We start from the raw sequence: 22,076 nt of genomic DNA on the forward strand, positions 1-22,076 counted from the left end.
TTATGGACGTTTCCTTTAAAGATTATATCTGGCAATGAATAGAATGAATGAAATACTCAAAACAAAAATGGAGCTATGGGATGGAAGTACAAGACATAACTGACTTGCATGGTATTCAGTTGACATGGAAGTGATGGGTTGAAAAGGTTTTTTTTTTTTTCATGCAAAAACATTCACAGGCAATACAAAAATCCACATATTAGTCATGGTTTTTAGTTTACAGAATGGTGCAAAGGTGTAAATTAAAGCATCTATAAGTGGGTATAAGCATTGTAAATAAAGATCCTTTTTACACTGAAGGGTACACTTAAAACTTCAACAAAATATATGATTTTAATTCTGGAGAATCTTTGAAAAGGAAGCTCTTCATTAACAACATACATTATATAAATCCCTCTATTTCTAGTGATTGGCCGAGTCCTGGGCTATGGTGAAATATCTATTTAGTGTAAGGTCATCTATATTGGTTAATGCTTAGTGACCTGGCAATGAGCTCACCCGCATAAACATCAATCACATCTACTAGGTCTTTACTAAACAGCTTGACAGAGGCAGCAGCACAATTATTAGACTAGACACACTGGATAGAACACAGAGCAATGGGAACAGTGTGGTACTTCTCATCAGTTCTCGATCTTTCTAAGTGGGAAGGAGGACTGTTCTGTAAACACTAGTCTCAGCAGGAACTAGAAACTGACTGAAGAATGTCTGATACTCATATAATGGTGGTCACCCAATTATCACGTTAACATCCTGACAGGACAAAAGAAAGTCAGAGCAAGATAGTGAATGCTGCATAACCCCACCCCAAGACAAAAGTAATGTAATTTTTGACAAGTGTTCTAAGAATAAACATCTAAACTATACGACTGTCTGTCTGTCTGTCTGTCTGTCTGTCTCTGTCTCTCAAACAGGGCCTCACTATGAACATTGAATGGCCTAAAGCTCTCTATGTAGTGCAGGCTGGCCTTGAACTCACACAGTTTAACCTTCCTCTGCCTCCAGAATGTTGAGTTTAAAGACATACATCAGCTGATGACCTTCTCCTAAACTGTAAATTTATCAGATAAGGCAGTAACTTAGTTGCTGCCTCAGTCCACTACATATATGTCTGGTTAGCCCTGGCCAACATTTGACTTTTGAATGCCTAGTGCTTTTTACATAATCTATCAAGGAGGACTCCAAGACTTAAAAATACTTTCCTGGAAATAATACATCCTTTACATCCATTGTGGAGAGTCACTTTTAGAGAAAAGAAACTTCTTGGCTGAATTTAGCTCAGATGTAAGTTTTTTTCTTTTTTCTTTTTCTTCTATCTGCCCTCCCTGCCCCCATGAAATCCTTTTGATGAATACTGTTATCAGATGACACCCCCATGTGCCCATTTGCTTCTCTGTAATTTCTCATTAGCTTTAGTCCTTGTAATTAGTCTAAACGAATATGAAGACACTACCTTAGTTAAAAATAAATTAAGCCTATAAGAATAGGGTTCTACAAAATGACTCATTTCAAAATTTCTTATAGCAGTTCCCTATAGTAGCTAGACAAAAACAAAAGCATCCTCATGGTTATTTATGAAATATCAATAAAAATGAGACATACATATATCATACTTGTGTGACCACAGCATTTGAGTCCTAGGTGTCCAGTATGAGTGAAGTCCTACAGTTTCAGGAGTATAAGGCGTCTCCCCTACTCCATTGTGTGTGTGTATGTGTGTGTGTGTGTGTGTGTGTGTCTATGTGCGCGCGCACATGCGCACACTAACCATTTGTATTTATTAGACATTCCCAATTCTTTTAAGGACATACACTCACACACACATACACACACACACACACACACACACACACACACACACACAGATTAGAGAAGGTCAGAGATCAGAGGACAAGGAGCAGAGTTCAAACATGTATACCTGAAAAATTTCTCGTAGCCAGCATAGTTGTTAAGATGGCGCCCTGTCAAAGAAATAAGAGAAATTGATTACAGTTGGCCCTAACAAATCTCTGACCTAAAAACATGTAGCAAGGGCTCCCAAATCTCTTTTTGTTTTTTGTTTCCCAGATAGGGGCTTCAAGTTATCTGCTTTTTTGTTTTGTTTTATTTTGTTTTGTTTTCTGAAAGCCCTACCCTGTGGCTCTCAGGATGTTTGGACAGCTCTACCTTTCCGAGCCACATTTAGATCATCAAACTGAGCAGCTGCATCCTCTAAGGAGAGCATCCACTGCACACACCGCCCCACCCAGCCTATTTGCATCCTTGAGCTTGATTATGGAGCATACTCTGTTTCCGTCCGATCCAGGAGGACCGACCATTGAGATCTATAGCATTAAAAGCATCACTAAGACTTCCGCTTTCCATAGTTTTCACCTCACCCTATCAACCCTCCACCCCTCCCACAACATTGTCAAATTTCTTACCTTCAATTTCCGTCTAGCATTAAATTTCTTCAAGCAGTCTACAGTCTCCTGCCTGTGCATCATGGAAGCAACAGTAGAGCGTTGCTAAAGGAAGAGGAGAAAGAGTCATGATATTTAAAACATACCAAGGACAATAAGGAGTCTCAATTTCATTCAATCTTTATGAATGGCACCTGCATGCATATAGTCAACTTGCAAGTACTCAATTGCCCAAGTCTCCTATGAAAAAGCATGGTTTTGTAAAGATTACTAGTGACTGAGTGCAAACACTGATGAATAGGAGGTACAGGAATGACGATCATTAGACACTCAGATCACCACTTTAGCAAACATTTCAACACATTCTATTAGAATACCTTCCCCTTACTTAGCAATATATCCTAACCCTAGAAATTTACAGACATTTTCAGACTCCCTTACAATTTCCTCGTTTTTTCTGTAGGGCTTCTACAAGGCAGTCAAACTATTGTAGCCATCCTGTATCCCCCTAAAACTACCTCTCGCTTCTAAACCTCGCGTTTCTAAGACTTTTTAGTGATAAAGAATTAGACTTTGTAAAATTTCCTCTTGTGGGCTACAGCAAGTATTCATGTCATTTTCTTAGTCCCTGTTCATGAGTCTCATCAATAACTGGCATGGGGACTAATCACTCCTCTAACTGCAGACAATACTTTACAGTTTGCTATACTGGCAATGGCAGTTTTCACTATTATAAATTCTTTTCTGAAATACCTCGAGTCAAAAATGCATTATGGCTTATCTTTTTCTTTAAGATTATTTTGAACCTATGAAAAATGACTAGGGGTTTATTCTTCAGTTTGGCTCCTGGGGTGTATGCGAACGTGACTTACACAGATCCAGGGATGTTTCAGGGCCTCAGAGGCTGTGATGCGTTTGGCAGGGTTGATGGTCAGCATTTTGTTGATGAGGTCTTTGGCTTCAGGTGTCACTGTATCCCATTCTGGTGATGGAAACTTCAAAGATAGAAATTAGTAAAGAGTTTTTAAAAATAGAAACACTAAGCCCGACGTGTTCGTACATGCCTCTAATCCCAATACTGGAGAGGCAGAGGTGGAAGGATCATGACTTTTAGGCAACCCTCAGATAAGAGGGTAACCTGGTATACGTGAGATCCTGTCTTACACACACACACACACACACACACACACACACACAGAGTAAAATAGAGAAAAGGCAAATAAATTCCTCATTTCTATAACTACTGCATTGCTTCAAAAAGTTTCCATTATATAAGTTAAATTATAGTTAAATTATATAAAAAATAGATTAATTCATACCACTGTCTACTGCAACAAAGAAATAACTAACAAGATAAAGTTGGTCACGTTTATTTTCAGCTTGACTCACTGGTTTTGATGTGGACATGCCTGAGATATTAATGTTTCTAAATTTCTAAAACACTTAACTAGAAGTAAAGGTTGCAAGACAGCCATGATTTTGCAAGTGAGTGCCCCATGAGCTGACCAGAGAAAGAAATAATCTTGAATTGTCATCATCTCTTATTCTACCCAACAAGAAACCATTTCCCCATCATATTGTGATTTGAAGAAGGGTGGATAGCATGTGGTAACTGGCTAGACAGTGGCTGGACCAGGAAGCAGACCAGAGCACAACCCAAAGCCAAATTTACACTCAAAAAAGACTGTGGTCACCGTTTGGTGGACTTTTGCAAATCAGATCCACCACAGCTTCCTGAGTCCCAAGAAACCACTACATCTGAGAAGTATGCTCAGAAAATTGACCAGATATAACAAAAACTGCAGTCCCTACAGCTGCCTGGTTCTTTATGACAACATCCCTGCATATGACACAATACTTCACATGTTGAATGGATTGGATTATGAAGTGTTAATTCATCTTTTACAGCTGCCTGCCCTCTCCCCAACTGGCAAAACATCTTCAAGCATTTAGAGAACACTTCTATAACTAACAGGATGCAGAAATTGCTTTCTGAAAATTCATCAATTTTTAATGCAACAGAAATAAACATATTTCTCATAGTCAAAAATATATTGATTGTGATGGTTCCTATTTTGATTAATAAATATGCGTTTGAGTTTAGCTATAATGACTTGAAATTTGTGGCCTGACACTGTAAATCTTTTCCCTCAACTCAATGCTTATCCTAACTACTTTTGATAATTAACCTTCTTTTCATATAAGTATTTTGTACTATATATATAATTTTCCACATATGCTAAGACAAATTTACACCACTCTAGTTGACAAATGACAGATTATTAAATTATTAAACAAGTAGCAACAGCAACTCTTGCTCTTGGCAGTAAACCAACCAACCAACCCTCATCCAAAGACATATGGGTACTTATTACATACATCATAAGCTCCAGCCTTGATCTGCTGATACAGTCTATGCTGATCTTCATCCCAGAAGGGTGGGTATCCCACCAGCAAGATGTAGAGGATGACACCTGAGGAGATCACAACAGACAAAGAGTCAAATGTGCCTGACCAATATGGTAAGAAGACAGAGGAACACATGGGGATGGCTTCGGAGTGACATACTGTGTCCTGTTCTAAGGCCTCCCTCTCTAGAAGGTGACAGCTCTTCCTTTCTCACATGTGCTCCACACTGAAGCCTTGTCAGTCCACTCTATGGAACAAAGTATTGTAAAGAGGCAGGCAGAGGGCGTTCTTTGGCTCCTGGAGCTCCTGGTGAGGGATATCTAATGCAGCTCTTGTCAATTAGTCTGGAATTATTTACACAAAAGGTACCATTGACTTAAAATGACTTTGAAGAAAATAGTCCAATCTGCTCCATCTTTTATTGCCAACTTCTGGAATACAGTTTGAAATAGATTATTTTTTTAATATATTGTTTAATTTTTATATTTTTTGTTAGATATTTTATTTACATTTCAAATGTTATCCCCTTTCCTTATTTCCCCAACTGAAAACCCCCTATCCCATCCCCTCTCCCCCTCCTTAATAACCGACCCACTCCTGCTTCCCTGACCTGGCATTCCCCTACCCTGGGGCAATGAGCCTTCATGGGTCCAAGGGCCTCTCCTTTCATTAATGTCTGACAGGGTCATCTTCTGCTACCCATATGGCTAAAGCCATGGGTCCCTCCATGTATCCTCTTTGGTTGGTGGTTAAGTCCCTGGGAGCTCTGGGGGTACTGGTTGGTTCATATTGCTGATCGTTCAATGGGGCTGCAAACCCCTTCAGCAACTTGGGTCCTTTCTCTAGCTCCTCCATTGGGGACCCTGTGCTCAGTCCAATGCTTGACTGAGAGCATCCCCCACTGTATTTGTCAGGCATTGGCAGGGCCTCTCTGGAAATAGCTATACCAGGCAAAACAAACCCAACAATGACCTATTATGTCATGTGGTGGGATTATAACTTTTATCTTAAATGCACCTACACAGTGTTTGGGTACCCAGAGGAACTATCTCTAAGTGACTAGGATATGTCAGACTCTGGTTGCTTCTGCTTCTCCTCCTCTTCCTCCTCCTCCTCCTTCTGCTCTGAGGTCAGCATATGGCCACCAGAGGTCAAAATGCTTTGGAGGCCCATATATTGTGGACTGAAACTTGTACAACTTCAAGCCACAATCACCCTGTCATTATCTGTGTCAATTTGTCATAGTATCGGGAAGGTGATTAATATGGAATAAAGTATTTAATATAATAGTCATCTTTAAAAAAAAACCTGTCATGGCTTATATACCAAGACTGGAAATATTTTATAAACTGTACTGCTGTAGACTTGATGTGCATTAATTTAATTTTCATATTATTTTTATTATTATCTGATGGAACAGATTACTCAACAGTCATGATGGCGATAGGATGACCAATAGCCAAACTTACTTTCCCAGGATGAGTTGTAAAGAAACTCATTTTAACTACTCTTAGTTATCACCTAGGGTGCAAGGAGTGAAAAAAATTTGTCTTGTAATCCCAACATTGTCTGGTGAATCTAGACATTTTCCTAATAAACATGGAATTAGTTTGTTACAAAATGATTAACCAGCCCTGCAGCTGGGGCATTCCCGCTTTGACTCAGGCTTTACTTTCCTGAGGCTTTTGTAAGCAGTTGACAGCTAACATTACTTCTACGGGAAGTGGAAGCTCATGGAGGCCTTTTTTTTTTCCCCATAAGAGAGCTAACAATGCATACTATAGATATACTGCACGGCAATATTCTTAAGACTGGAACACTTTACTACAGGGAGGTCTGCTAAGGCCCAGGAAGTTCTGAATCAAAACGTTTCATCCTGGAAGGAGACTCTTTAAGACACAGGAAGAAAGCAACTCACAAATCTTATCTGAGGAAGTTCCAAAAACTTAACAGATCTGCAAGGTCCTTCTTTGACCAAGGTTATATACACAGTAAGCACTGCTGTGGAGAGGAGACTCTCCCACTGGCAACTGCCTTCACACTGCAGAGAGTTCCAGGACTGCAGCTTTTATGAGTTGCCACACATATTAGGGTGGTACTTTGGTCACTCAGATGCTTTTGAGTTGTCTATGTTCATATAAATAACACCAGTAAATTCACTGGCTCACCAATTTGGACTGCAGTGTAATCTTCCTTGACTGGTCACTGCTGTCAAATTTGATGTGAGCAGAAATTTGTTCAGCGACCTCCTTAGGTAAAGTCACACACCATCTCATGATTTAGCCATTTGATAGATGGCAAAGTGGTCTCTATGGAAAATATACTTTTGGTAGCATAAATATTAGAAATAAAAATGCTTAGACTCGAAGACTTAGAAGACAAAAGAAAAGTACTGTTGGATAACTGAGGTAGAACTGTCAATGTGTCTTTGAATTATTCTATAAGCTTCTTTGGATTTTCTCACTAGAGTACAAGGGCTAATGAATTATGCTTCCTTCTGTTCTCTGAAAATAAGTAATGGCCTGTGGACTTGTAGCATAATGGAAATGTTGCATCAAAGATTCTTCACGAATGATGTTTTTTATATGTGTTTTAAATCATTTTTTTGTTTGTTTTTGTTTTTCAAGATAGGGTTTCTCTGTGTAGCCATGGCTGTCCTGGAACTTACTCTGTAGACCAGGCTGGCCTTGAACTCAGAAATCCGCCTGCCTCTGCTTCCCAAGTGCTGGGATTAAAGGCGTGCACCACCACTGCCTGTTGTGTTTTAAATCATTACTTCACTTAATCCTATATAGTGGTGGATAGGCTACTAATAGCATTTTATAGATTATAAACAAGGAGACTAAGTGGTTAATTTACTAGCAGGCTTGTTGATGGTACCACTTTCAAAGTTCTCTCAGCTCTTTTTCTTCCATGGTAGGTCTTCTCACCTGAATTACCTAATCAAGATAATCCTCCACAGGGGTGTCTGAGGGCTGACCTCACTGAGGTGATCCCTTACAGGGGTGTCTGGGGGTTAACCTGACAGATGATCCCTCACAGGGGTGTCCAACAGTCAGCCTAACCTAGATGAACTCTCACAGGGGTGTCCAAGGGTTAACCTACCTTAAATGATTGCTCATGGGGATCGAAGGCAGGACTGGAGATTTCTCTCCTCAGTGATTCTAGACCTTGTCAAGTTGACAATCAGCATTAACCACCACAATGAGCATTTCAGGGATGCTGATGTGACCTCTTATGACCTAACTGGCCTTTGCTAATCACTGCCTGAATGTTTTACAAATTAGCATTCTAATCCTATCTCACCTTTTAAAAATGGGAAAACTTTTTTCCCCCATTACCTAATTACCTTAAGGTACAGCCCACACAGGAAAGGCTGTGTGTGTGTGTGTGTGTGTGTGTGTGCGTATTTTAATCTAGTGTGCTATTTTTCTTAGTAACCTTGTAGTGGTTCCATCTCCAGCAGGTGGAAATGAGCCTCATGTTGGCTCCTGTGAACAAATCCGCACTGTTCTTTAACTTTTTTTTCCTTCTGAAATGACAAGATGTTCCTATACTCTCCATGAGGGAGATATCAGAGAGAGTACAATCAGCTAGTACTACAAACGGTGGGAGGGACACGCAGTACAGCAAGACTAAGGGCGACCACATATGTGGGCTCAGTGGAGAAACATACATTAGAAATGAGTAGGGAGAGATACAGTGATGAAACCTATGTATCAAAACAGATTCAAGAGACTGAAGACAACAATCAATAACAAACCTGTGAAATAAGAATGTGGCTAGGGAAAATGTAAAGACAACTTGTTAAGCTATTGCTATGCCATGTTAATAAGTTGTATTATTGCCCTACTTACACACAGAGTCCTTTTTCTGTACAGATATACTGACATGACATTTAGATTTTGAATAAAACAGTCACAGGACAGGAGAATACATGGGGGTAAGATGAAGTAACCTTAGCCATCTACTCATTATGATACTCTCTCTTTTTGCTTACTTCAACATTCCTAAAATCAACAGCATGGGAAGTGGTTATTGACACAATCGGTTACATATAAGATTGCTAAATGACACTGCCTCGTTTTCTTTGTCTTTTGTATTAATTTGTGCTTTGAAGATATGAGAGATGCTTAATTAATCAGAGTTTTGAGAAGCACTGATTACTGATTAGGAAGAAAGCGTACCTTATCAAGGACATTCCAAACTTATCTTAATGAAAGCTAATATTAGAAAAAGAATGATTAAGCCTATGATCACACAAGTGGTCAAGCATTGTAGTGACTGCTCTTATGGAAGAAATGATGCCAAGCCAAGAAACTGTGGCAAAGTTAATGGAGAAATCATACAAGACATTTAGTTCACCTAGCTAAGTGGAGCATGCTATACCACGTGCCTACAAGGGGATCTGGAAATGCACAGTTAACCAGAGTTAGGATAAGCATGGGTCACCCATATCTTCTAATGCTCAGGATGGAAAGTGATTAACAGCAATCATGGGTTAAACAGGAACTAGAAAAATTACAGCTAGCAGGATAAACGTCGTTTCACAGAGGATAAAACTGTCTATGCCATGGAATAGTGCTGGCAAAGATAAATAATAGATGTTGATATTGCCCCAAATAGAAGGTCTGGGTATCTGGCCAACATGACTAAGGAGCATCTACAGTGAACTGAAGGTCTGAGTCATCTCAAAAAAAATTTGTATGTTGAAACCCTAAACCCCTTGTGCTGCTTTGTGGCCCTAGAAGGTAGCTAGTTCACAAGGGTGGAGCCCTCAGGACAAGTACTGGTATCCTTTAGAGGTCAAAGCACTAGATGAAGGGTAAGAGTAAGATGTTGCCAGTGTGTAGCTTTGAAAAGCATCCTCACTAGAAGCACCATTGGCTTTGCTGTCTTAGTCTCCCATCCTCCTAAACGATGAGCCACCCATCTGTGCAGTTCAAATGGGCTGCTTTGTTACAGCAGGCTGGACCACACCTGTCTGCAACCTTTACTTATTATGTACGGATCCTAAAATCTGCTGCCTTAAAGGAGACCTTGGCTGGCTTGGGCACTGGTGCCCAGTGTGATGTTCATTAGACTCATATGGCAAGCTTGGGAAAAAAAACTGCAAGATCCTGAGCCTTACCTGATAGATGTTTTTTCTATTGCAGTTGTCTTTTTTTTTTTTAAAGGAAAGCATTATATTTAAACACAGAACATTATGTAGTACATGAAATAGATGCATGGGTTCTCAAGGGTGCAGTTGAGTGGTGTCAAGTAGATTCACAGTGTTAAGAGAACCTCTCCCAAAGGCTTGTGTCTCTCAACACCGAAACCTTTCCTGTTTCTGGCTTTGTGAATTAAACTACTTCACACACCTGAACACAGTCATGCAGAGTTTGTATTTTTATGCTGTTCTTCACTAACACAATGCCTTTGATGTTCATCCATTTGGTAATGCATGTGACAACATTTTCTGTCTTTTTAAAGGCAATACAATATACTATTATATGTGGCATAGTGCTTAATTGATAAACTTGTCAGTAAGTATGTTTACACTCTTGGGAATAATGCTGTTTATGAACATAAGCAGACATAATCTCTTCATGACTCTGCCTTCAAGTCTTTCAAATATACACCCAGTAGTGGGGTTGCTGGACCATATGGCCTCAGAGAGTTTTCTCCAATCCTTCTGGGGCATGTCCCAGAAAGCTAAACTTTTGATAAGACTTCAGAACATACTGAAGTATCTGAATCTGTAGTTCACAGTCTGAAAAGCACCAAATTTAGGAAATTACACATACACATACAAGGCATTCTTAAATATCTTCCCCAAGGCATTTAAGAAAATGTCATTCATTCTACCGAGTAGGGCACTGGTAAAGACTATTTTTGAGCACAAGGCCCTCTGGGTGGCGACTGTTGAAGACGGTGAGAAACTGGCGGCCCAGTGTCAGGCAGCTACAGTACTGACAGTAGCAGCTTACTGTCAACTGGGCTGGGATTTCAGAGTAACAAAATGCCCAGAGTTCAGTTATCCCAGCTGAAGCATGGAAAGGCTGTTTCCCTGGAGTTATGTGGCTATGGACACACAGTTCATGATACAAGAAAAGAAGAAACATACTGCATAACAGTCAAAAGGTTTGGCCAAAGTCATGGTACATTCTGTGACCATTAGTGATATACTGTTGCTCATGATCATTCAGAGTGACATCTAATAAGACAAATAAAGTCCCAAGAAGCATAACTATATTCTGAGAGGCAAGCCTATGCTTACTGGATCCCTTCTCCTTCTATCTTTTATTTTTAAGGAATTTTTATGGGAGGAGATCTATTAAAAGGCAGCAATCCAGTGATATCTATAAACATTTGCCTATCTCAGTATGGATTTGTGGAAGCTACTTTAGATATAAGAAAACCATTAAAGCCAATTTACTGTTGATAATGGCAGACCACAGGGTTATGTTCTGGCTTCCTTTGTGTCTACTATTTATATTCCACTAATAGACTGGTTGCTTTCAAAGACCAGGTAGCTGCAGATCATATTCTGAGATCATAAAAGCAAAGTAATGGTGCTGCTGAGATTTCCTAAGTGCAGATAAGTGCATGTTTCTAATAGCGTAGCCTGTAGAAAGACTGTCATATGACTGTATGGATATGGCACCTGCCAATAATAAATCTGATGGCCTATGGCCTAGGCAGGAAATAGAAGGCGAGACATCCAGGTGGCAGAAAGGATTCTGGGATAGAGCCAGGCATAGAAGATTTGCCTGGGGAGATGTGGGGAACATAGATGCATGATACCTGGGCATAGGTAATCAGCCACATGGCAGAATGCAGATTAGAATAAATGGACGAATTTAAGTTATAGGCCAATAAGAGAAAAGCCTAGCTACATGGTCAATGTATTTGTAAATATATTTTGAGTCTAAGTTTTAATTCTGGGAGCATGGAGCTGGGAGGAAGAGACAGACCTAACTTCTACAGTATAGCCTTCCTTTAGTCTCTCTATCCATGTCTGCTGCACTTTTCTGTATCAACCACTAATATGACAAAGAACATGCTACGGTGAGTGTTTACAGCCTACATCACCTTAAATAATAGCTCTTTCTCTGGAACTGCTTCTAAAAAATTATCTAACATAATTTCTTACAACATAATCCAGTATCTATTTTCAAAAAGACAAAGCAAAACAACTCCAAAACCTAATTGGCTAGAGATGAAAGAGCTGATGAATGAAATGCTTATCCTCAAGGCAAGGCATAAGCTAAAATAAAAAATTATAAGCAAGAAGATGCCATTTTATAACAATTTAATATTCCTTCAGGTTACCTGAGAGGACATAACAAGAAAATGTCAAACAGTGAAATAAATAATGATGATCAAGAAATATAAAATAACAAAACGAAACAAAAAAACCAGCAACAACAAAAAACCGTAACAATTAAACTGTGCCCAGTGGTGGTCATGTCCCTAAATAGGTGCTATGAGAGTGTTTAGTTGAATATAGCAATGGGTCACGTGGCCTCTGATGAATTTCCAGACTTGTGACTAAAAGATGCACATAGTCTCTGAATTTCTTCCCTTCTATTTTATCTACATTCTTCGCTTTGGGTCAGACTCCTGTCTAATTCCTCATAGGAATGCTAATCATTCAAGGAGTATCGATGTAAGAATCTGCAACACTCGACTCCAGTGCTTCCTCAAGGCTGAAGACACCAAAATACAAGCCACTGTCTTCAACCTCCAGATACCTTGGATTCCAGTTACAACAAAATCCACTAGGACAGCTCACCCATAGAGGGAGGCAATTATCTAGAATGGCCAGACTGTATCCTGGAGCAGTACATGAGAACCAACTTGTGCCCTGAAAATAAAGAGTTGTTCAGTCACTGCTGAACAGGAACTGAGACAATAAGCAAGCCTTACTTTGACGGGGGCTTCTTAATCATGTCTACACCTTGTGCCCTGCTACATTTATCCAACCACTAATATCCTGAACACAGATTTGGGGTCATGGACCGTCTTTGTTCACACTAGTCAGCAGGGTCACATTGATTAAATCTTCTGTCTCTTCTTTTCTATCTAGCAGTCTGTTTAGCATTTAAAGTGGGTGGCCAAGTCTAGCTTTTTAGGAGTCCCAAAGCTGGGACACTGGCCTTAATACTTCAGTAAGTCTCCTCTTGTTTCAGACCAGTAACTTCCCACATGGTCCCTACAGAGTTTAAGATCCAATCATAGCATTCACTCTACACCTCCCAATATCCACAAAACATGGCTTTACTATATTTCAAAATATTTTCAAGCATATGACTATATTCCATAAGAGCTGCTATTGTCAGACAACCTGAGTCATGGTCCAATCTGCTTCCTGTAAGTTCATCAGTAGAAACAGATCTGGGCTCGGAGCTAGTACAAGGGAAATGTTTGAGTTACCTAATTCATTAGTATTAAGACATGGGAAAGAACAGTCTGTACCACCTCTTACTCACAGGTACCTTGGAGATCATCTTAAAAAACAGCTTCAAGAAGACAGTGGGAAGCGAGCACTTGAGATACATCTAAGACCTCAGTCTTTGATTTGATTTAAGTCATTTTCAAACTTTCAGAACGATGATGACTTTGCGTTTCACCCTGCTTTACACACTGTAAAATGCTTTCTCTAAATATGTGACTTGTCTGACAATTCTGTGAGGGTTTAATATTCTTATTTTACAGTTAAAAGGGAAAAAAATCATGGATGTTAAGAGTCAGTGTAACCCAAAAACTGGTAGCCAGACATGATTACAAACATAGCCCCTTCCCATAACCACCTTTTTTAGATATGGAGAGAACTCAGAACACACTGGATTCTGCCAGTCTGCCATTAAACATAAGGTAGTGGCTCGGGACATTTAGCCGACAGGGGAGTGTGGGATAGTATATCATTCTGACAGAGATATTTCTTTTAAAGTAAAACTGAATGTAAGAAGTTATTTCCATAACCTATAAATCCATTTTAAAATCATCTTCTAGGTCTGCCGACAAACGCAGCGCTGAAACATACCAACAGCACACCATAGCCAGACTTTGGTAGGTCACACCTATTTTTAGAGAGTAGTAAGGGAACTGTGTAAGAATTAGAACACTAGGCTGCGCTGAGAACCTTAGCAGAAAAATATTCAGAGCAACTTGTAGGATTTCGCTTATTTCGGATATTTGAAGAATTTGTCAACTCGTAAAAATGTTATTATGAGAAATGATGTTGCATTCCTCCCCATTGTGTGGCTAAGTCTGCACAGGATATTCTTTTTTTTTTTTTTTTTTAGTTAGGGTTGGCAGATTAAGGCTGGTATAAGGCTCTACTCACTCATTATTTTCAAGATTTACTCTCGTTCTTGGAATTCTTGCCAAGTGTCCTAGGCAAACAGTTTTTGTTAGAAGAACTGGTTGGCTCAGCAGTGTGAGTGCATAACCCCATAAGGCTCTCTATATCTGTGTTCTTAGTATTCCAAAATAAAGCACTGGTGTCACCAGAGCACTTCTGGAAATATCAGCTTGCCTCCTCCAGCCCTCATGGAAACCATGAGATATACTTTACTTACCTCTCTCTGAATCATTTAGGGGACTAAAGGTTGAAAGGTTCTGAGTTCAAGTCTCACAACACTGCTTGCTACAGAGTATTTGTGCCCTTCCCCCACTTGACATGGTGACATCATTAACCTTGCTTTGATGAAATTAGAAGTGAGTGAAGCTTTTAGCAGTAAAAAATTTTCATGACTCAGATTATGATGTCCTTATGATAAAGACTCTAGCATGCGAGAACTCAAAACAGAAGATGGGTGTCTATGAATCCAGACATATAGTCTGCCTGGACACTAAATCTATAGGTACCATGACGTTAGGCTTTCCAGCTTCTAGGATCATTAAAAATACTTTTTAGTTATTTAAGCCAGTCAGTGTCTGGTATTTTGTTATTGCAGCCCGAATTGTTGAAGACACTGGTCTTTTATAAAATATGCTTGAAAATATGATTTCTTACCACATGCCCACATATCCACTGGTTTTCCATAAGGATCTTTACGCAGGACTTCTGGAGAAAGATACCCAGGTGTGCCAGCAAAACCTAGGGAAAGCAGATGCTCATGAGTCAGGGTTGGCATGACAACATCAATAGAAAATGATTACCTGAGGAAGGATGCTTTATGGGCCTTCTTTAACTGAAGATAAGTCGTTTGTCCTACCACGTAGCTTATTTGAAAGAGTATGTGCACATATGCTTGTGTGTGTGCGCGCTACACTCGATCTACTATGCTACCTAGTCTTTGTGACACAGGGATACATTATTTTATGTGGTTTTAACATCACTTATATGGAAATTCAAACTAAATCTGTAAAAAAAAAAAAGAGAAAACTGAGGATAGATTAGTTCTTTGCAAAAAGGTAACACTTAAATGCTCATGAAAGTCACCTATAAAAGAGGTGGTATTAGGTACCTATAAAAAGTATTAAAAAAAACTCTTTAGTAATTTAAGCCAGTCAGTCTCTGGTATTTTGGAGGACTGGACGACTACATACTAAGACAAATCAGAAATAAATTTTCAGAAAATATATTTTAAAACAAATATCATTTGGGTACAGAATTATAAGGGTAGGGATAGGACTACCAGTAACTGAGAAGAAATTTCTGAGAAGAAATAAGCCCAGAAAAATATCAGTTCAATGTGTACTAATAAATAACCAGGGCGTATTCATAGCTGGCAACTACGTGGAGACCCAGGGACATTCAGATGATTCACCACTGAATGCTGACAAACAAGACCTCCAACTTCCAAAGATAGAGTGATGGGGGCAGATGGCAAAAAAGCAAAAAACAAAAATCAGAAACAAAAACCAAAAAACCCCTGTATTATACAAAGGTTAGAATCCAACAAGGAATGCTTAAGCAACAATAAAATTTGTAACTAGACTCCAGTGGAAAATATTTTCTACTTCTGAAAATGAGTTTTCAAATAAAGAATATTTAAAAATAACAAAGGTAACCATTTTCATTTGAAAATGTTCCTTTAAAAGGCAAAAATGGAAAGTCTCTTTAAAAGAACACTCCACCCAGGTTCCTCCAACCATAATCTAATAACTAATGTTGAGTTGCCGCGTTTATTTACTGGGAGGCTAAGTTTCCAAGAAAGGAATCATTCCTCATATCTACAAGGAACTTAAACTTACTATAGAAAAAAACACAACAAAGACATACAAGAAAGAAGATTTACTTCTCTAGAAAATTAAAAGCCAATGCTTTTATTTTATTTTTATCTAATCCTCATTCATTTTATTACCCTTTGCTCCAGGGTTAGAAAGGATGCAGTAAACCATGAGAAAGGACTCCAGGGCAGGGCCCCTTTACACAGCTTAAGTTTTACAAGGCTTATCATTAATCCACTGAGGTTCCACCCCTTGAAGGTCAAGGATTACTTGAGGGCATAATGTGGTGCCATTGAAAAGTAGAGGTGGGGTACAATTGGTGCCAGAGACTCCTCAAAGGCTCTGGAATACTGGATTCCACAGACACCCTTTCTTCTTTCACTACCCCTCTCCAATGGCTTCATGAATGATGCACAGAGAATCCAGTGAAAACTCATGCAAAGTTCTGAGGAAGACACTTGTGCTTTAAGATCCCTCTCACACATCCAATGTTCTGAGCCCTTGACCTAACAAGCCCCTTTAAGGTCTCTTGGAAGTGATGGTCTCATTCTTGTAATGATGCTAATATTTGAGTCTTGGTTGCACTACCATCATTCTCATTAGATGTCTATATTTGTCTTGCTCAGTTTCACTGTTTCATATGCAATGTATGTAGTCCATGATTTAAACCTAGTAAACTTCCATTTGTCTAAAGTAACCTAGTCATAATAGATGGCCAAGAACAGGAGAGTTAATAACTTTCTCTTTGGAAAAGACATAGAAGAAAATTACTACATAACAATAAGAAATGACAAGATCAAGCTAAGGATGGTAGCACACATGTATAAAATCCCAGTGTTTGGGGCACTAAGATAATAGGATTGTGAGTTCAAGACCAGCCTGGTCTATACAATGAGAGCCTGAATAAACAAATAAATACAAATATAAAATATCTGAACCCTCACCCTGAGACTAAAATGTCAAGGTAATGCCATCATTCTTATTCTTTCTTAGAATCCCACCACTTGAACTGTCAGTTGACTCTAGTCTAAATATTCTGATTCATACATCCAAATTCATGGATTTCAGGTAACAATACATTGTACAATGATCTTGTGACTATAGCTTGCTGGAGCACAGTAGGCAAGGTCTTCTTCATCAAGATATTTAGCTCCTAAGAATGTGGTACTATTATATATATGTGCAATATTAATAAGAATGTGCTCTCTCCAGGGATAACATGGCTTTTACTCCAAAGAACAAATAGGAATATCAAAACAGACAACAAAGAAATAGAAATACCAATGGCTGGAAATCTATCTAATAAATTCTCTTCCCCACTTGATATTTAAAGCAAGAGGCATAACGGCCACTAACTAAAGTAATTCTTCCATGTGGCAAAATGGTAGAATGGTAGTGAGCCTCTGGTGTCCCAGCAGCAACAAAATGTTAAAAACCTACTGAAGCCACCATTGCCATCCAGTTCCTTAGGAGAAATGGGATATATATGAATGCTTCTGTGGCCATTTGTCTCATTTTAGTTTTTTTAATTTTATCACATGTGCTCCTTAGGTGTCAAGTCTCACAGTTTTGGCCATTATGCAAAGACATCCAGGTGGGAGGGTGAAAAATGACTAACAGGAACCAAGTGCATGGGATTAAAAATGAAAGTGAACTGCACTTGTGTATGTGTTCCAGAGGAAAACCTATGGAGCAGCTTCTCAGGTACCATCCATCTCGTGTCTGAGACAGGGTCTCTCAATGGTCTGAAACTCACTCACTCAGCAGGCAAGGCTGACCAGCCAGTGAGCCCCATGACCCTGCGGTCTGTCTCTTTCTTTCTAGTTGTGGGGGTTATAAACATGTGCTGCCAGATCAGGATTAAACTTTAAAGTATTATTTATTATTACTATGAGGAGAGAGTACTTAACATCTACCGCACTTGTGTGGAAGTCATATTGCACACTTAAGCCCTGCGATTAATTCTTAGAACACAATCCATTTTTACCACAAACTACTTTGCGAAGTTTGAAAGAAAGACCGTTTTCTCTTGACTTATTTTCTCATTATAGACCAAAATAAAACTAGTGTTAACCTTAGTGAAGAGGCTGCTAGGGTACCCTTCCGGTGTGGGTGTGGCTAGGGAATGACTGTAAGGAACCAGGAGATCCAGGCTGGGAGAGCTCAGTCTCAGGAAGGAGAGCGGCCCTACTTACCAAACCAGGCCTGCTGGTCGCCTTGAACTTCAATGGCTAAGCCAAAGTCTGCCAGTTTCACAGCTGCTCCTTTGGATTTGCTAGCTAAAAGCAAATTCTCAGGCTTTATTTAGAAGGGAGAGAGAGAGAGAGGAGAGAGAGAGAGAGAGAGAGAGAGAGAGAGAGAGAGAGAGAGAGAGAAGTGAGAATCTATTTTATTTTAAGTGACTGGACTACTTAAAATTGTCAACATTTGTACAAGATTAAACAGGGCAGGGAGGGGGGCAGGGGGAGGAGGGGAGGAGAGGGGGAGGGGGAGGCAAATGCATGCACGGTTGTCTCTCCTGGAGATTTCCATTCCTAAATCCCAGGGAAAGGATGGTTAGAAAACGGTAGAGAGCCATCGTGTCTGCAGGTATCAGACAAACTCACTGGGCACTGCAAAGGCAACAGGGAAGGATGCAGTTAGTAGGGCTGCTGTCTTCACCTGCTCGCATGCCTTCAAGGACCACTCAAGGTGCACACTTGGCCAATGACAAGGACTTAGAAGCCAAACAGAGCACAGGCATTTTCAGCAGGAGAAAACCTGGCAAAATGATACCCAAAGTTGGACCAACCTACAGACATTTGGCAAAAGAAACTGCAAATTAAATCCCACTTGATTTTTAAAGAGTTTGGATTCAAATGTACTGATTTTGATTCCTCAATGTTTCCAAACAATTTCTGCACAAATTTTGGAGACTGACTCTGAATTGTGTATCAAAATGGCTGTCTTTAAGAATCTGTTTGTTCTTAAAGGCAAGAAAGAGTATATTGTTTGCCAAATGTTATAGCTAGCTTAAACAAAAATTTATAAGCCATTTTACTATGTAATTTACATTCCTCTAAAGTGTGACTAAAATGTTACATAGATATTTATTCTCCCACCTAAAATACTGTGAGTTAGACACATTTTTCTTTGGTATCTTTCATTCCTCAAGGACTTGGAATGAGGCTGTGTCTACACCATTGCTTCCCAACCAATACTAGAATTTTGAAAATAAGCGCTGAGACAGAACCATCAATTTCCCTGGACTTCCTTCATGGATTTTAAGAAACAGAGTGGGGAGATGCTTAGGCAAAGAGTATTGAGCATTACGTACTGTGAGGACCAGTCCACTCAGACATCTAGATGAAGAAGACTGGACTAGCATGCACATGGAATACTGGTTCAAAGTCTTCCTGCTGTGGGGGTAAAAAGTGAATTTGGAGCCTATGCCTCCACCTGAACAGTTGGGAAACAATGGCCCTTCCAAGCACCAAAACTGTTCTCTGAAAATATGAAAACTTTATCAGCCAAATGATTTTGTTTATATGCTGACAAACAAGAAAGTTCCTAGTTTTCATCAAGTTGACTACACGTTAGATTTGTCAATTTTGTGGGTTGTTTTGGACTTGAGTAAACACAGCCTAAACCAGTGTTTATTAATTAAGCCAGCCATGCAAAACAGAAAAGCCCATAAGCAGCACTTAGAAGAAATTAGGTTAAATCTATAAGAGATCAGAGTGTGAGCAAGCAAGTTTTAATGAAATACCAGAGTTCTTCAGGCCATAGCTGCTCACTGCCATCAGATTCACTACTGTTATGACCACTGAAAATGTAAAAGGACCTTCGCAGCTTTTCAGGGATGAAGTATGCCTTTGAACTACCTCAGTATCAAACACATCATTTAATCTGGAGCTTGAGAGGAAGATGTCTTAAGAATGTAAAAGTGCTTCCTGCTGATCTAACTTTTATTATGACTTCATGTTTGAAATTTGAACCCTGGATATTTATCAGTGTGCTAATGTCTTTAATCAGGCTAAATTTGTTCACTTCTGAAATTTTAATTTCACAACGAAAATTTGTGATCAACTTGCTTTCTATTTTCTAATTTGATCCATGTAATTTCCCATAATTCCATAAATAAGTAACTTGAGACCAAGTACATTGAACTGTAGGCAAGAGCTGATTCTCCTTTGGAACTTCTACTTCCAAAAAACTGAGATATCAGAAATGTCTCCTATGATACATCAAATCTAATTTGCGAACCACAAATTCAGTCACAGAGTTCTAATCATTTAAGAAATCATGGTCACTTTAGGACCTTTAAGTATTTAACAGAATAGAAATTACTTGAACAAATGCCATTGTCATTAGTGAGTAAGCTCTTTTAGAATTTAACGTACTTTTACTCTTACCACTACACTGAAAAGCTTCTGGGCAGGTCTCTATGCACAAGATCCTTAAAAACCAAGTCTTAAGTATTCAGAAAAGGGAAAAAAAAAAGAATGCCTTAGAGTTTAATTATGCATGGCCTTTGAATGATTGGGGCAGCATTCATAGCTAGAGATGGCCGGGTGGTGGTGGTGCACGCCTGTAATCCCAGCACTCTGGGAGGCAGAGGCAGGTGGATTTTTGAGTTCGAGGCCAGCCTGGTCTACAGAGTGAGTTCCAGGACAGCCAGGGCTACACAGAGAAACCCTGTCTCGAAAAAACCAAATCCAAAAAACCATAGCTAGAGATGACCTAGACAGTTTTACTCAAGGACCTGTGAGTCATCAAAGACAAAAAAAATCCATTGAGATGTGAGTTTCACCTGACACCCATGAAGACTGTTCAGCAGCAGCTATGCACCGGAGAAGGCAGGCCTACCTCCAAGGGATGGGGTACGTTTTAACATTAATAGCACTGAGATGGCATTGCATCTGGGAATATCATATAGGCCAATCTAACATAAAGAACATGGAATGGAAGCTGAAAAGTGAGAACAGCTATTAATTTTATTTAAAAAATCTGTTTTTCAGTATGTCATGGTAAGACTGATTTAAGTGGCTAGCTTCAATAAAACCCTAAATATATATCACACAAATTTTATTTCTGTAGCATTTCTTTCCATGCTATAGAAAGGCCAGTTAGAATAATTTTTCTATCATGGTCTGTTAGGATGCAGGAGGCTGGCTCACTAATAATTTCTAAGGAAACATTTGGTGGGGACTGAAACCTAGGTTTTGGATATCTGCTACTCCTAACCTTCAACATGAAACTATACAGCACTATGCAAGTCCATTGCTGAGTAGTTCAAACTCCTCTGTCATTTCAACGTGCAGAAACATTTTCAATCTGGAATGCGTGTTAAAAACTGAAGAAATGTTCAGATTAATTCCAGTGCTAGCCTACAGACTGTGCAGTGATCTCTACCCTCTAACAACACAACCACTTTTAGGTTGGTTTTTAAATAGATTCTCCTGATACTCTCATCCATAAGTTCCTTCCCCACCCCATTACTTCTTAATGGTGCAGGATTTTCCATGACATCTGGTCTTGGTGTCAACAACCATTTATAGCCTATCAGCTGCAATGAGCAGCAACTGTGTACAAGGTTGGTTCTCTATTTCATATGGATATAAAAGCAATAGCTTTCAGAATGTTGGAAAGATTTTGAGATTATTAAAATATCGTGAAGGACTTAAGCAAGTTATGGAACCACCTTCAGACCTGGTGGAAACTTGGAAAAAGACAAAACAAACAAACAAAAAATCCTCTGGCCCCAGTTTATAAAGTGAGGAGATATCCCAGAAGAGGCATCCAACTCATGTTGCTAGATTTCTTAATTTCTCCATCTTTTGGAGCACATCCATGTGTGTGCATATGTGTGTGGGTGCGGGTGTATGCATGCACCTGTACACAGAGGGGTATTTTGTTCTATTTCTCTCCCCTCTTTGTGATGGAGTCTATAACTGAACATGGAGCTTAGTGACTGGCTTTGTTGGCTAGCCAGCGAGTCCCTGAGATCCTCCAGTTGATTCCTCCCAATCTCTAGATCACAAGAATGCTGTACCAGGCTTTTATCTGGGCCTTAGAGATCCAGAATCAGTTCCTTATGCTTAGGTAGGTAGTGAGCAC

General features: G+C 39.4%; 1 protein-coding gene across 3 annotated transcripts in view; it reads right to left on the bottom strand.

Annotated features, from left to right (window-relative positions):
- Camk2d (calcium/calmodulin dependent protein kinase II delta) overlaps positions 1-22,076 on the bottom strand; it is a 259,713-nt gene that overhangs the window by 46,221 nt on the left and 191,416 nt on the right. For all 3 annotated transcript variants that reach the window (XM_052179294.1, XM_052179293.1, XM_052179291.1), the window contains exons 7-12: positions 18,173-18,275; positions 14,818-14,901; positions 4,782-4,876; positions 3,275-3,397; positions 2,424-2,507; positions 1,919-1,961 (exon numbers count right to left, since the gene is read on the bottom strand). In XM_052179294.1, the coding sequence (XP_052035254.1) occupies positions 1,919-1,961; positions 2,424-2,507; positions 3,275-3,397; positions 4,782-4,876; positions 14,818-14,901; positions 18,173-18,275 (532 nt within the window). The remainder of the gene's footprint in view (positions 1-1,918; positions 1,962-2,423; positions 2,508-3,274; positions 3,398-4,781; positions 4,877-14,817; positions 14,902-18,172; positions 18,276-22,076) is intronic.

Source organism: Apodemus sylvaticus, chromosome 4, assembly GCF_947179515.1.
Source record: "Apodemus sylvaticus chromosome 4, mApoSyl1.1, whole genome shotgun sequence".
In the NCBI taxonomy this organism is placed as follows: Eukaryota; Metazoa; Chordata; class Mammalia; order Rodentia; family Muridae; genus Apodemus; species Apodemus sylvaticus.